The sequence below is a fragment of the Sciurus carolinensis genome, chromosome 12 (assembly GCF_902686445.1).
Source record: "Sciurus carolinensis chromosome 12, mSciCar1.2, whole genome shotgun sequence".
Lineage (NCBI taxonomy): Eukaryota > Metazoa > Chordata > Mammalia > Rodentia > Sciuridae > Sciurus > Sciurus carolinensis.
Genome location: NC_062224.1, coordinates 99,656,081 through 99,671,832, shown reverse-complemented (window position 1 = coordinate 99,671,832; position 15,752 = coordinate 99,656,081). Strand labels below are relative to the sequence as shown.

Here is a 15,752-nt window from a genome sequence, read left to right as displayed (position 1 = left end):
TAAGAATTCTTTTCTGTTTCATCATTTGAAATCAGATTTCATTGGAAGAAAGGCTGCCATGAAAGAGAAGCCACACTGGAAGCCGTCATTAAAGCCTGCCATCCCCTGTGACCTTAAGAAAAGGCACAGGCCTTACAACCAAATAGGTCCTATTTCTAGCTGAAAACGTCATTCTTCATTCTGCTGAACAGGTGTCAGTAACTCACCAGGCATGCAAAAGATAGATCTAATTTGACTTTTAAAAATGTATTTCTTATCTCTTAGGCAAAACAGTAGCAGCCCTTTTGTATCAGTGCAGAGTTCTGTTGTACAGGGACACTGGGTATCACTGTGTCTATGATGCATCCAAGAGCAGCTGGGACTCTGTAATCCATGAGTCTCTTTCAGCTGGTGTGGATGGGTTCATTAGCAACTGTCACAGGCCCCTGGCTCTTGGCCAGTGCTTATTTAGGATTATTTGTCTAGGGAGAGAGTGAAGTTGGAAGTATCATTTTACATCTGTTGGAGTCAACATTGATAGTAATACTAAAACCATGAAACCAAGACATTCCTTCATCTCACACAACAGGGGAACAGGTACATTTTGGGATCCACACAGTGTGCATGACACAAGTTAGACTCTTCAACTCTACAAGTTTCTTTTATAGAGTGAAGAACCCATGAAAGGAATCACTAGTGGAGATTAATTGCTACAGGAGAAGGGATATCAATAAGGCATTAGGTAAAAATGTATATTCAGCCCCTTTAATGTAGTTTGAGTTATTATCTGATTTTTTAATTTGTTTGAGGCAGGGTGAGGATGTCACCAACCCATTGGATCAGCTTAATGAGTTTGCCAGAAATTGGAAAGAGACCAGAAGGCAAGAGGGAGTTTTAGAGAGATGAATTTCATGATAAGGTAGTCTAAGAAAGTGGAGGAATGAGCTGTACTGCCAAAGACTTTATTTGTAAGTAGTTGTAGGAGGTTATGTTGAGAAAAGTTAAAGGCATACTCTTCTCAGAAGAGTCTTGATGATATTGTTGATTATCTTGATCTATGCAAATCATCAAGAAAGCTGTATTTGGCAACTTTGCATATAACAGTTCTTTAAAAATAAAAAAGAATAGAACTGTGATAACTATAAAAAAATCCCAATACTGGGAATATGGTTAGATCAAGATAACAGAACCCCACACCCTATTCTTGCTTTTTTTTTTTTTTTTCAGTACTAGGAATTGAACCCAAGCTACCCTCTTCTGTTTCTCTAGAGTCTGCCTTTGCTTAAAAAGGTAAATTTCTATAGCTAGGAGTGGTGGTGCACACCTGTAATTCCAGCCACTTGGGAAGCCCAGGAAGGAGAATCACAAGTTCAAGGCCAGCCTTAGCAAGTTAAATAACTTAGTGAGACACTGTCTCATCACAAAAATAAAAAAGGCTGGGGATTTAACTCAGTGGTAAATACCCATGGTTTCAATCCTCAGTACTGCCTTCCCGTCCATAAAAAGGACAAATTTCTGGAAATTTCTCGAGGTTGGAAAAGAAGAGTGACAGATTACTATTGGTGTTCTGTTTTCCTTACATATGTAGGGGCTTTTTTCAGAATGCCACACAAAACAAATAGCTATTTTCTGATAAATATCTGTCTCTCCTTTCTTTGTTTTAGTTAATATTAACTATATCTATTTTTTATTTTATTGATTGGTAAATTGTCCTATCCTAACTAGCTGCATTTAGAAATTCCCTTCTGCATCATTCAAACATCATAATACTATTAGCAGCAACCTGAGAACTCTGCAGGGGCAGAGCTGACACACTAATCATAGCCTCTGGCCCATCTCCTTGTTTCCATCTGAAGGCACTGGGTCAGCCAAGAACAAGGCAGTCACTTGTTCTTTCCTAGACGTGTTTGCTGTCTCAGGATCACTGAAAACTGATGCCAAAATACAGCATCTACCTCCAGTGTCCCAGTGTTAATCCTGCTGTGCATTATTATGCTCAAGGTTCATATGAAGCATCGAAGAGTTCACATTTGAACCTGACTCAGTCATTGCATGTTCTAATTTCTAAAACAATCAGTTGGTAATAGCGTTTTCTCTGTGCCTATATGAAACGGAACACACACCCTAACCACAAACCTCATTTATAACCAAATGAAATTGCTAACACCAACGCAGGAGTTACTTCACTGGTTTTTGCTCCTTTTAAGAAATGCTAGGGAAAACACAGGTCACATGTGATAACGAAGGCTAGTCTCAGAATTCAGAATAAGTATACTGTTCTGTAAGATGTGATCAGACAGACAATGCTGTGGTGTTCTTTAAAATGATAAAATGTCACATAAAAATGAGATACTTTTAAAATCCTAATTATGGATACATACTGAGGTTTCTTATCTTGTTTGGCTCCTTTATTGGACACTAAACTTCCTCTCTGAAGAATGGCCATAATAAATATTCTCTCTGCTAAGGATTGTTGTAGGATTACTTGTGGGACTAACTTTCCTTAAGAGAATTCCAGAGACAAGAGAGCTTAATGTTGGCATTAAACTTTAACAAAAAATAAATATCTTGAGGAGAATTATGAACTCCTTGTCCTCAAACCAGTTTTTATAAGTTTATATCAATTCGTATCTGAAGATACTCATGCTTTCCTTAAGAACTTCACACACCTCTTTTTTTTTTTTTTTTTTCTCAGTGCTGGGGATTGAACCCAGGGCCTTGTGCTTGCAAGGCAAGCACTCTACCAACTGAGTTATATCCCCAGCCCCTCACCTGTTTCTTCTAATGTCTCTTGTGTGGGAAAATGAAATTTTCTTTCACATGAACTCATAAGCAAGATCTAGATCAAGTCCCTAATTCTTAAGTGTCTGTGCCATTTGCAGATTGGAGGTTGACTTCATCTCCCCAACAGTCTTCTTAATTTGAACATCCATTTGAATCACTGGGGGCTGTTTTTCAAAATGCAGGTTCCTTGTCTATAAGTTTGGGGCAAAAATTGTGCATTTCTACAATAGGAGTGATGCAGGTGGTGCTCACCCATGGGCACATTTTGGGAGGCAGGGTTGAGAAGCCTTTTCTGTTTTGTTTGCTTTCCTGCCATCCACAGTGCTCCTGAGCAGAACAAAGGCTGCAAGCGTTCTGTAAGGGAGCAATGATCCTAAGAGTTTTTTTTTTTTTTTTTTTTTTTTTTTAACCAATTTTACTTCCTTAAAAATGAAATGCATTGAGCACTTTGCCACTTTTTATTTTTTAAATTCCTATGAAGACAATCATGATTGGCTACATTATTATTGAAAAGATCCATAGAAATAAACACGAATGCTTTAAACTTGTTACATTATTACGTTATTAAATCCTGACTTCGATACTAGGATCATGATCAGATTAGATTGCAAGTTTTGGAAAAAAATAATTTATTTTTATTGTTCCAAAGATCACAATGCCTATTTGAAGTCAAATAGTCAAATATATGTCAGGCACTATATGTACATTTATAATCACAAACACACTCTTTTCCTCATAGACGTAGAGGTATCTTCCATCAACATTTTAGTAGGGTTTAATGCTCCCACAACTTAATTTGTGATTCTGTGATATTCAAAACATGTCCAGTAACTAAGGCAACATGATTTAGGTACTCTACTTTTAACCAGTGTGATGTTGTGAAATGTTACTCTCTCCTTCCAAGAGCTTCAGTTGAGATGGGGCTTATCTGTGTTCTGTGTGTCTACTGCATGAAGTTCAGATAAACCCATATAGCTATTGAAATCCTTATTGCTTTCACATATTATCATAGAATATAATTACAAAACCAGGTTGATTCAAACAGAATGGAACACTTTTAAAATGTCTTAGACGCATGCCTTCTGGTGGGAATTTATGGAGAACTTTACCTTTGTGCTACCTTATGGCCATATTGAGAATCACTAAGACCATTTGAAATAGGTGTAAAAGCTCCTTTACAATTTGGTTCTGGCTACATGTTCAGATATAAAGTGGTTATCGAGTATGAAATATTTGCAGGTATTTAATTCTTTGTGAATCATGCTGGGTTGCTGTGTACATCTTTGCTGTCCTAAGGAACAGTTACCCTTAAAGTTAACACACTCTGTTTTGACACTCAGGACTATGAAATCTCACATGGTTTTTCTAAATCATAGTAATTTGGAGTGTTCTTTCTCCAAGAACCCACAGGAATTCTAGACACTTCGAGTGGCCTGGAACCCACAGGAATTCTAGATACTTAGGAGTAGGGTCTGCGGTGAGCCTTGGCATTAGCTATTATTGGCATCCAACCTTCTGTTGAATGTTGTGTTCATGGATGCTGGCCTTCCACTTTTAAAAAATGTGTTTTTATCAGTGCTTTATAGTTATACCAAATGGTGGGGTGCCTTCCATTGTGAACAGGTAATGAAATACCTCTGAGAAAAATCTTCTCCAGAGTCCCTGCACCATACCAGAGAGAAGACCCTATAACCATCTTCAGAGTGATGGTGCTCAGAGACCAGAGTTCATGACCATCTGTGGTCAACAAGCCATGTACAGTGAATAAGAAGCATGGGTTTCTAATACTTGTAAAAATACAAGAAAATTCAAAACTGTAGGAATTTTAAGAAAAGTTGCCCTCTTTTCTCCAGTCTTGAAGCAGCATCCTCAAACCCAGCTGGAGGACCACCCAGCTTCATACCCTTAATAGAACCTGACTCTCAACACAGAATGTTAATAATGTGCTGGGAAAAAGCTTATACCTCAGTCTTCCAATTCATAAATGCTGGCATGAGAGGAGGCGTATTGGATATGTGTATAGAGAAGCCTTATCTATTTAATCTTTGAGCATCTTCAGGATCAGGAGCATCTGGAACTCACTATGGAGATAAATTTTCCCTCTCATATCCATTCTTGAATTCCAAAGTGATCAGAAGCTCCAGGAAAGAGGCAGGGCATATTGGTGAACCAGTGTGGTCCCCAGACAACTCGCTAAAGTCCCATGTCTTTGGACAAGTTTCTTACCCTCTCTTCATCTTCTTCCCTGGTCTTGGAGATGTTGTGAGAATTCAGTGAGTTGATAGATGTGAAGTACTTACATGTGATGGTGTGATCTGTGGCAAGTGCTCAGTAAGCATTACCTGTTATTTAAAAATTTATTTCATACATCAACATAAGAGACATTTATTTTGTAAACATTAACTTTAATGACAAAAAGGGTATTCCTTTGGGTATCCTGGGTTCTGGAAAACTTTCAATTTTTCATTTTGAAGACAAAATCTTTTCATTCTGAATTCCTGCCTTGAGCGAATTCATGACTCCTTCTCTCTCAGCTTGAGAGAAAGAAAGAGTAGAATGATACTTTTGGTGTTCAGCTATTTTTTCTGAAATTGCTCAGGCACAGTTGGCTCCTGTGCCTCTCTGGCGGCCTGTCCTGACTTCCCCTAAACCCCTCATGGGCCATGGGAGTGTTGCCATGTGCCGTTCAAGCTGGAACTGTGGTGCCTTGCTTTTTAAAAACATTAGTGGAAAAATATTATTGGAAAAATGAGCAGAACAAATGAAAATGTGCCATGATTCCTTTCTTCTTGAATATTGCTTCCTTTTTTCCTCAATTGGGAATTTGAAAGCAAATTTATGTTCCACTTTTTATAGATTATAAATACCTCTGTTATTTCTATCCATGGCTAATTAGAATTTTTCTGAGGTATGACATATAAAAATTTTATAAAAATTTTAGGTTAATTAATATTTTAGATTAATTAAGGAATTTCAAATATTATTTTTTATAACTCACATTGCCATTGACTTGAAGCTCCTTGATGTCCTAAAGTATATAGTTTCTACTTTAAGCATTTTCCTAGTATCAGACTAGATTATGACTGAACACGAGTTATAGTTTACTAATGTGTTTGGAATGTTTTTGAGTATCCACCCAGGATTTTAAAAACTCTAAATAAAATGAAATTATTTCCCAATGGTCTTTCCATGGAAGATAACTTCAAGATGAGTTAAGTGTCCCACGACACATGTCTACCTCACACCTCTTATCTTTCATTTTCTGCGTAATGGAGAAATGTAATGTGTTAGAAAGGCACTCCTGTTCCTTGTCCATTTGAAATATCATTTAGTTTATTCTAAAGTCAAATGGTTCTCTGAGTACATTTAGTCATTTTCCTCTTTATTTAAATTTCATTACTTTTTGTGTTTATGTGTTTCAGGTCTGATGAATACCATAAATAATAGTATTATGTGATATTTCAATAACATCAATGGATCTTTGGGTTTGCATCCCATTTATTCAATAGAATAAACAGAAGTATATTCCAGTAGTATGTTGGATAGCAGTAAAAGTATGATCTGATCAGGATGGAAGAGACTCACCAGTACTCATAAGGACACAGTCCATATGTCCTATACATGTTATCAAGACCTAGCATGGTGGATCCTACTCATTTAGTTCCTTATCATTCATATCTCATACATGAGCTTCTTCCTCTTAAATTACCTTTCATATTTTATTTATATGCCTTCACATAATGTTCTGTGAAGGAAAATATTAATTTTAGAAACTTTAAAAACTGAGTAATATGTGGCCTTCTTTTTGTGTACTTATGTAAATTCTCTTTGCCAAAGCAAAACAAAACTTTATACTACTTCTGTCTTGAAAGGGTATGATTACAATCTAATGGAATTAAATTAAAAATCAGATGAAATGTTTCTTAAATTGCTAAGGAAAAGTAGGTCTGTAAAGGTTCTATGTTATAGAGATCATCTCTGCTGTTGTAAGAATCTGGGCACTTATGTGGAAGTATTTATCATGTGTTTAGTATGTTCTAATGTCTTAAAATTTTTCTTAAAATTAAAAAGTATAGGGCTGGAGATATAGCTCAGTTGGTAGAATGTTTGCCTTGCAAGCACAAGGCCCTGGGTTCAATCCCCAGCACCATTAAAAAAAAAAAAAAAGTATATAGAGACTAAAATGACTGGTAATATTTAGCTGAGGCTCAGTTTGAGGGTCCTTGAAATTCTACTGACTTCTTAGAAGCCCTTTTCCATTTTCATATCCCACTTGATAGATCAAAATATTTTAGTGAAGTGTTTTAGATAAAATTCCAGCAGAATTACTTTTGGATGATGTATAAAGGTAATTCGTATCTCTAGAGGCAAAATTGAATAACAGCTTTGAGATTTTCTTGGAAAAGAAATGTGAAAGAAATGTGATTCCAGGGCTTACTCCAGCAAGATTCCTTTATCAATATCCTCATCAATAAGTGCTGAGTGTCCGCTCTGTACTTAGTACTCATTCAGTCCCTTGAGGAAGGATAAGAGAAATAAAAACAACCATGGTGGTAGGTGACTTTATTGAGTATATTTTATACTGCAGAGGAAACATGCCTTGGTACAGCAGGGACACTGGAACTGCTCACTCAGGTTCAAATCTCCCTTCCACTCCTTGTTAACCATGTGAATCTGGGCAAGTTACTTGGCTCTGCTATGTCTTGGCTTCATCAGCTGATTAATAATCACCCCTTGCTCACAGGTTTTCTTGTGAGGACTAAAGGACATTATGTCATACTGTGCACAATGAAAGTATTTGCTAAGTAAATGAAAATATTAAGCAGAGACCTTAGAACTTTACCTTTTACTTAATTTATTCATTTCAGTAACACTATGAAATATGAGTGATTTTCATTCAATTTTACAGATGAAGGAATTTAGTTAAAGATGTTAAGTAAACAGTCCAGATTTGCACAGCTGCTGTGTTTGGGGTCTAGAGCTCAGCCTGTCTCTCAGTGTTGCTTACTATTGCAGCAACTTTGTCTGGGAGGACTAAATAAATAGGTTTAAATAACCTTTGGGAAAAATCTTGGCCGTTAGTTTCAAAGAAGACTATATATGTTGAATGGAAATTGAGATAGGCTTTAGAATTTAAGTGGATGTTTAATATTGGGATGCATGTGAGATGTTTAGATTTGGGGGAAAAAATCTTAAGAAAAGATTTGAAGAATGGGATTGACATGGTACGTCCAATATGCATTATTTAGGAAATGTTGCTTGTCTTCTGGTTTCTCCTAGTGAAGAGATATGAGGTAGAGAGAGTTTGTTTTGTTTTAGTGCAGTGGTTCTAAACTAGTGGGCGATTATGTCTCTCCCATTCAATTGGACCATATCCAGAGACATTTTGTTTGTTAAAATTGGGGGTTCCTACTGACATCTAGCAGGTTGAAGCTAGGGATAGAATTCCAGAGCCAAGAATTGTCCAGCTCCAAATAAGTAGTGCCAAGATTGAGAACTTCCATTTTAATGAAAAATAATTATTCTTGTCTATAGTAGAATGGAATCCACATATAACTAAATCCCGGTAGCTTAAATGAATCATATAAATAAATTACTATACTTTATCATACTGCATGGGAATTTCTGAAGAATTATTCTTTCTGTTCAACCTAAGGAGATTCTAAGAAACATTCCTAGATTAAAAATATTTCATACATTGCAAACTCAGATACTGATTACAAAGATATTTTTGTTTTTATCCAAACAGGTATTATAGACATTAGAGGCAACAACAAAAATTTCAGTTGTGTTTTGAACCTACATTTAGCTATGTTTTTCCACTTTCTGATCTTTTGGCAAATCCCGGGATTGCCTTCAGTGTCTATAGTGATGTAATTCCAATTTTCAACCCTTTCTGGTGGCAGCGGAAGTTACTACCTATAAATAAATTCTTTAAGGGAGGTAAACTGAGATTCAGGATTTTTTTTTTCCCATTTAATACTTGGAAATGGAAGTTAAATACCAAAACTCTTGGAGGAAATGCCTGACACTGATTTATACTAAAATATAAATAAATGGAGGAAGGACAAACCATGGAGTGTTTGAAGAGTAGTACTGAAGAGTAAATGTTAGGGAGTGGAGACTGTTGTGCCAAGACAAGGGTCACCTCTGCCGCAGCACTGCTATGACTAGACCATCATCTGTCCCCTCAGTAATATTTACTGTATCCTGTGATGTTTAAATTTGTGCTAGACTCTTGAATATAGTAGTGAATAGGAAGAATGTGGTCTATGCCATCATGGAATGTATTGTTTAACAGAGGCAAAAATAGGCAGAGTTATCAACATTGGTATATTTGACAGAGCAAAGGTCTTTGGTTTCAGAAAGACGGGGATGCATGTATCCTGTTCGATTCACTAAAGTGCCTCTGAGACTTGTTTTCTTCATATGTTTGATGGAACTGGGGATGCCTAATCAGCAAGTTGAAGCTGTATATGGGATTGTTTTCATTTCATGGAAATGTATATAGATGAAGCCTCTACAGAACATGGTTTACAGTTGCCAGTTTTATCTAATAGAAAACAGAACAACCAAATAGTTTCCTGGGGAAGTATGTACTAGATAAGGAAAGAATGAAGCGAACATCTCATTCCCCTTCTCCCTCAACCGTACAGTCTTTGGACCCTTATCTTGGATAGTCTCAGGACAAGAACAATGACTCAAATGACTTTTAGCTATCAGCATCAAAAGCAAACAGTGATACACACAAGTCAAAGTACGGCACTGTTCTTATGGCAGAATGAATGTTTCTGCCATTAGTATCTGTCAATTTCAAGGATGCTTCTGGGCCTGTCTGTGGATTTGGAAGGGCAATGTTCCAATGTGATGGAGGAGGGCCACCGACTAAGGGGAACCCTGGCTTTGGTGGCAGGGACCTTGTGAAGTTTTTCTCACCATGTTTAGGTCTGACTTCATAAAGTGGGGTGGCATTATGGGGAGTGGCTTAAAAACAAGCAACTACAAGATTGTGTTAATTGCCTAGGACTGAGGTATTGCTTAGTTGAGCTGGGGCAGTGGTATTTTGAGTAGAATAAGGAGTCTGATGTAAAGGCCGTTTTAGAAGTCTGAAAGCTAAAACATGGAGACAGACTGGATGTAAAGACTCTGAAGAAAAGAGAATGACTCTCAAGATTCTAGCTCTGACAGCTAGAAATTTCAGTACCAATAAATAAACTAGGAAAGTTAGGAAAAATGATTCAATTTACTTTTAGTTTTTTTTTTTTTTTTTTGTATTGCTTTGTTTATGTTTTGGTTTGCATTTAGGAAAAAATTATTGGAATAAAAAATTTCATATATATTGTTTGTGTTGTGGGCCTTCTAATAGGGGAAGGACAGATTGAGTATTTTTGAGACTATATAAAAATCTGATAATTCCCTTACACATTATAAATGTCAATATGAATGAATCTTTAAAAATGAATGGTGAGCAGAAAAATCCAGTCCCAGAAGTATATATTGGTGTATATTTTACAAATAGATTTTATTTACATGAAGATAAAAATGTATGCAAAAATATTCCATGTTGATAGAAGGCAGAGTAGTTGTCTCTCTTGTTTTGGAGACTGAAGGAGTTTGAGGGAAGCTGCCAAGGTGCTGGTAATGTTTTTTATTTTTATTTGAGTGATGGTGTCATGGTGAATTCATTTTGTAAAAATTCAACAAGCTAGACTGTACAGTCTGCCAACTTTTCTTCCTGTATTTTCTCCCTCAGTGAAAAAATTTACATTAAAAAAAATGAACTTTTTAAAAAGATTTATGCATTTACAGTGGGACTGATTATCACTATTCTAGAGTTTAGGCAGCAATTCGGGTAGCTCAGAACATGGGTATTGAAAGTCTGGCAATCCTAAAGATGCTGTAAATTCTCCATGTTTGATTGCCATTATCATTAAATCATTAATGTTCTAAAAGAGCCACCACATTTGTGAATAGTATTGAGAGACATTACTTTCACCAAATAATTATTTAGTTTTGGGTCTTACTCTGGCATTCCTAGTTTGGTAATAATTGATGCATAACATTGGAATATCATCAGCCCCTCACCTTAAACAGGTTGTAACCCAGCACACCCCCATTTACCTTATTCTTGGGTTTGTCTTCACATGACACTTGAAAATGTACTTAGTGGTAAGAGAGGAACAGAAGTGACTAACAGGATTGTGCCTAAACTGGTCTACAGGCAGAATAATGCCTTGACAGAAGGCCAAGAACCTGTTACCTTCTTTGAGCCAAAATGTTTCTGTGGGGGTTATTATTATTATTGTTATTTAGTTTGCTCTGATATTATACCTTACTAGGTCTTAAGCCTTTGTTTTTTCAAATGAGTGCAAAAGAATCCCCTGATTAAGTTGTTGAAAATGTAGATTTTTAAGCCCATACTGAAGAATGTGATTGCAGAGGTCTGCATATTTTTTAAAAAATTTTTAATTGTGGTACCCAAGATCTGATCTGGGACCTTGGGCATCCTAGGTAAGTGCTCTACCACTTGCTGCATCCCCAGCCTCCAGTTTGTATTTTTTTAAAAAATTTATTTGTTCTTTTTAGTTATACATGACAGTAGAGTCTATTTTGACATATTTATACAAACATGGAGTATATTTCAGTTTGCATTTTTAACAAACATTGCAGATGATTCTGGGAAATAATTCAGTGGACTGAATTATAAGAAACTCTGTTTTAGGCACACCATCACTGGACCATAGCTATTCAGAAGGATGATATTTCAACTATACATTTGGGGGCAGTTCTCCATTGGGAACTTTTTGTTGTGATTGTTATTTATTACAAGAGTTATAGCCCATTACTAGTCATCCATATTACAGGCAAGGAGTTCAAGTTGTTACTGAGTACAGTGGAATTGAGAAAGCAAATAAAGAATATTTAGAAGAGTGAAACTAAGAGTTAGGAAGCTTCCGTTAATTCCTATCATGAATTACAAAACATATTACTTGAGCAAAGCTGAAATGATAGATTGACCTGTTATTAATTTGGGCAGGAGCTCCTTAAACTACTGAAATTTATGAGTAAGTTTTACAACCCTGGAATTCTGAAGCTGTTTCTGGTGCATGTAGTTTCATGTCATTTTTATGGGAATAAAAAAGATCTGCATCCCACACCCCCATCATTTTTGTTTGTCAAGATTTAGATAAAAGGATGAGCTGTAAACGAGATTCTGCCCACACATTACCTCTTTGCTTCACCACCTGTTTCACTGGAAATAATCAAGGTGAGGCTCAGTTTGTGTCTTAACCAGTTGCCCTTTGGGCATGAATTCACAAAGCCACGAAGTAAATATGTAGGAGGAAAAAAATAATTTCATCCTACATTTTTTTTTTCTCAATACATTTCTAGGAACTTATCTAAAGCACTGGGCTAAGTATTCCCTCTTTAAAACTTCTAATTCTTTTTTGTGACCATGCCAATGATGATTACAGATTAGACTGAGAGAGTGAACTCACTTATCTATTCCCATCATCTATTTTTAGACTAGGCTCTTAAAACTTCTTTTCATCCTGTAGTTTCTACCATGGCTACAGACGCTTCTCACCTTGCAGAGGTTAGGATTGGCTGAGATTGCTCTATTGAGTTTGCAGCTGTGAGGGCTGTCACCCTCTGACATCTTAACTTTAAGGTCTCTTGCTAAAGAAGCAATAGGAGAAACTGTCACTTTCTTTTTTTTTTTTTTGGTACTAGGGATTGAACCCAGGGGCACTCAACCACTGGGCCACATCCCCAGCCCTTTTTGTATTTTATTTTAGAGACAGGGTCTCGCTAAATTGCTGAGGTTGGCTTTGAACCTCGGTCTCCAGAACTGCTAGGATTACAGGTGTGCACCACCCTGCCCAGTGAAATTGTCACTCTTGACAATCATTTTAGAATACTGACTTTATTTGAAAATGAAGATAAATATGAAGCGTACCAGTGATGCTATTAAACTGGATTCCAACTTTTTTAATAAGTCTGTCGATGTTTTGACAGATCAACATGTTTCAGTTACCTTCTTTCTATGGTCTTTTCTTTATCATGTTGATAGAGTTAGAAGGTGTTACAGTATTTTCCCCACTGAGAGTCTAAGCTGGCTGAGAAGATGGCTTTATCATGGATTGACAGGTTGCTTGAATTTGCTGCTTGTTTTTTCTATCTGATTCCTTCCAAGGAACTCTTTGCTTCCTTTTCCTTGGGTGGTCTAAGAAAACCTGTCCTTCCTCTTCCTCAGACATTCAAATGAGGATCCAGCCTCCAGGATCAGTTCCCCCACCTACTATTTAACCTAATTTATTTGTATGAAATGGTCTGAGTGACTGAGTTACTAGTCACAGGGTAGTGTATCTGCTTGTCTCCCATTTACCTTGCTTTTAAAATTAGGCAATTTGCATTTGACTCACTTTCACTGTGCAGATTTGCAGGTTAGGGCTCAACTCCTTATCAAAATCAAATTACTTTTTGATGGACAGTTTCCTGGTTTATAGAGAGCACTTAAATATTTTTTTGAACGAATGATTGGTGACTGCCATCTATATGTCTCTCCTTCCCACACAGTTTTTATATTCTAGATGGCTTTCTCTTGCCTTTGATTTTTCCTAATACTTCTGGGAAAGTGATGAGAGCATTATGATAAGCGCATTGGCCCTGTGAAAAAGAACCAGCCCCATTAGCATGGAAGGGCTGTGGTTTTCTCCTTACATGTAATTCAAAGTATCAGTTGCATATTCTAAAAGGAAATATATTTACTTGTACTCCAAAGGGGAAGACATGCTCTTCTTTATAATCTGCCTGCCATTCTAAACACGTAGCTTTATTTCTGGTGCCGTTCAGAGCACTGGAGATGTTGCAGAAACATGACTGAGAAAAAGGAGCAACCATCTCCTGGTGGCCGATGTCGAAGCATTTCTTTTTGGCCCATTTCCTCTAAACATTTTCCCTGATCATTCTTTTGGTTTTATGGTTTGTCTTTCATGGTCCTTTTGAGAAATGTAAGCACCAAGTTAGAAATTGAAATAACTGCCTGTTTCTCTAAAATATGATATCAAATGTGTGACTAGATACGGCCCATATCAGTGTCAGGCTACTCACAAAGAAAGATCCCTAGTCCCGCTACAGGTGTGCTGTTATGGCTCTTGGGGGACAAGAGTCAGAAGTCTGTCTTTTTATAAGACCCCAGGAAGAGTGAGAACCACTCTTTGGAGACCCATTGCCTTGACCAATATGCGTGAGCTCAGACTGGAAAATTAAATAAATGACAGTTTTGAATGCTGGTGTTCCATTTGCAGATATTCTTACTTTCATTTAAAAAAATGCACAATTTTTTAAAAGAATCTGAAGACTAGGTGGAAGAACTATAAGTGGTATTTAAAAAATTAAGTGAAGAACATTGATGCTCTTATTAGATGGCCATAGTCATTGAAGCACAAAGTATATTAACAATAAAAGTTTACTTTGAGAACTAATAATTCAGAAACCATTATTTTTGTTTTTCCTTTACTTTCAGTTCTTATGTTTTATGTGTGTGGACCTTGGTACCACTTTCCCTCTCCCTCTGTCACCTTTGTCACTCATTTTCTTCTTACTTTCTCTCCCTTCTCCAAATCTCGAAGTCCAGCTCCTCTTTCCGTAGCAGTTAGTGGGGTGGGGGTGGGGGGCAAGATGTTCTTAGGAGAACATTGCTGCAGTCAGATGACCAGGTTCAAGATCTTGTTCTGCTGCTTAGTAACTATGTGACATGAATAGATTGCACATCTCAGTTCCTGTTGCCTCAACACCAGAATAAAGAACTTACCTTACAGCAATGTGGTGGAGTTTAAATGAGACCAAAGTGTGCATAGAGCTTAATACAGCTTCTAGCAGCCAACCCTTAGATATTGGCTTTTATGTTTATTAATTAGAATGACCATGTGAGAAAAGAATGTGTTAAAGAAAAAAGTCACATCCTTAAGTTAGGAGGCCTTCCCGATTACTATAGTTGCTTTCCATTGCTAGGTTCTGAAGATAGGCTCCTTGCCCTCAAGGTGTTGATAGTCTTGTGGGAAAAGACAGATGCATCATTCCACCCATAAAGTAGAGTTGTGTGCAACGCTGTAAGATAGTCAAGGATTTGGTGGAATCATTGAAGAGGGACTGTGACAAGATATATTAATAACAAATGAGGAACTAGGAATTTCATTTTTGTCTCCTTCTCATTTGTGTTTACTGCCCATAGTTGACACTCCAGATCCCTATGTGGAACTCTTCATCTCCACAACCCCTGATGGGAGGAAGAGAACAAGACACTTCAATAATGACATCAACCCTGTGTGGAATGAGACCTTTGAATTTATTTTGGATCCTAATCAGGAAAATATTTTGGAGGTAGGTGAATCATTTGGGGGTTCTTAGAAGGCCATCCTTCCTGTAGAGAGATACGCTTTAGTTTGTTCTCTTGTTCCCTTCTTCATCCTCAGTAAGTGATGTGCCTCAAGCTGGCAGTAGGTAGACTACCTTCTAGATGGCCATCAAGTCCTATGAGCCTCCAGTGGGAAATTCAGTTTGCTGAATGGGACTGGGAAGACTTCTATCCTTCTCCCATACTTAGGAGAAAACATATCTGTTATCAGGAAGAGAACCTTGTGCAATAGAATAAAAATATTTTTAATAGCTTTTAAGATACTATAAATAGATTTCTGTGCCAAGGAAATTGTATTGATTTTTTTTTAACATTCATTTCTTTGTCATATTTCAAAATAGGGACTGAAGTTCCATTTTTGGAACTATCATGATTGAATGGATCCATTGGAAATATATAAAAAAATCTTTGTTATTAGATTAGAAAATATAGTATTTAGAAGAAAAAGAGGAAAGAATTATTACAAGTTAAATATTAAGGACCTCTGGGGACTGGGAACATGACTCAGTGATAGAGCTTTGGCCTAGCATGGGATGGACGAAGGCCTGGGCTCAATCCCCAGAACTGA

At 36.9% G+C, this 15,752-nt stretch overlaps 1 protein-coding gene across 4 annotated transcripts in view; it reads left to right on the top strand.

The window, feature by feature from the left end:
• Window positions 1-15,752, top strand: part of Pla2g4a (phospholipase A2 group IVA) — a 160,550-nt gene that overhangs the window by 76,130 nt on the left and 68,668 nt on the right. For all 4 annotated transcript variants that reach the window (XM_047521190.1, XM_047521189.1, XM_047521188.1 and 1 more), the window contains one exon: window positions 15,002-15,150. In XM_047521190.1, coding sequence (XP_047377146.1) covers window positions 15,002-15,150 — 149 coding nt within the window. The remainder of the gene's footprint in view (window positions 1-15,001; window positions 15,151-15,752) is intronic.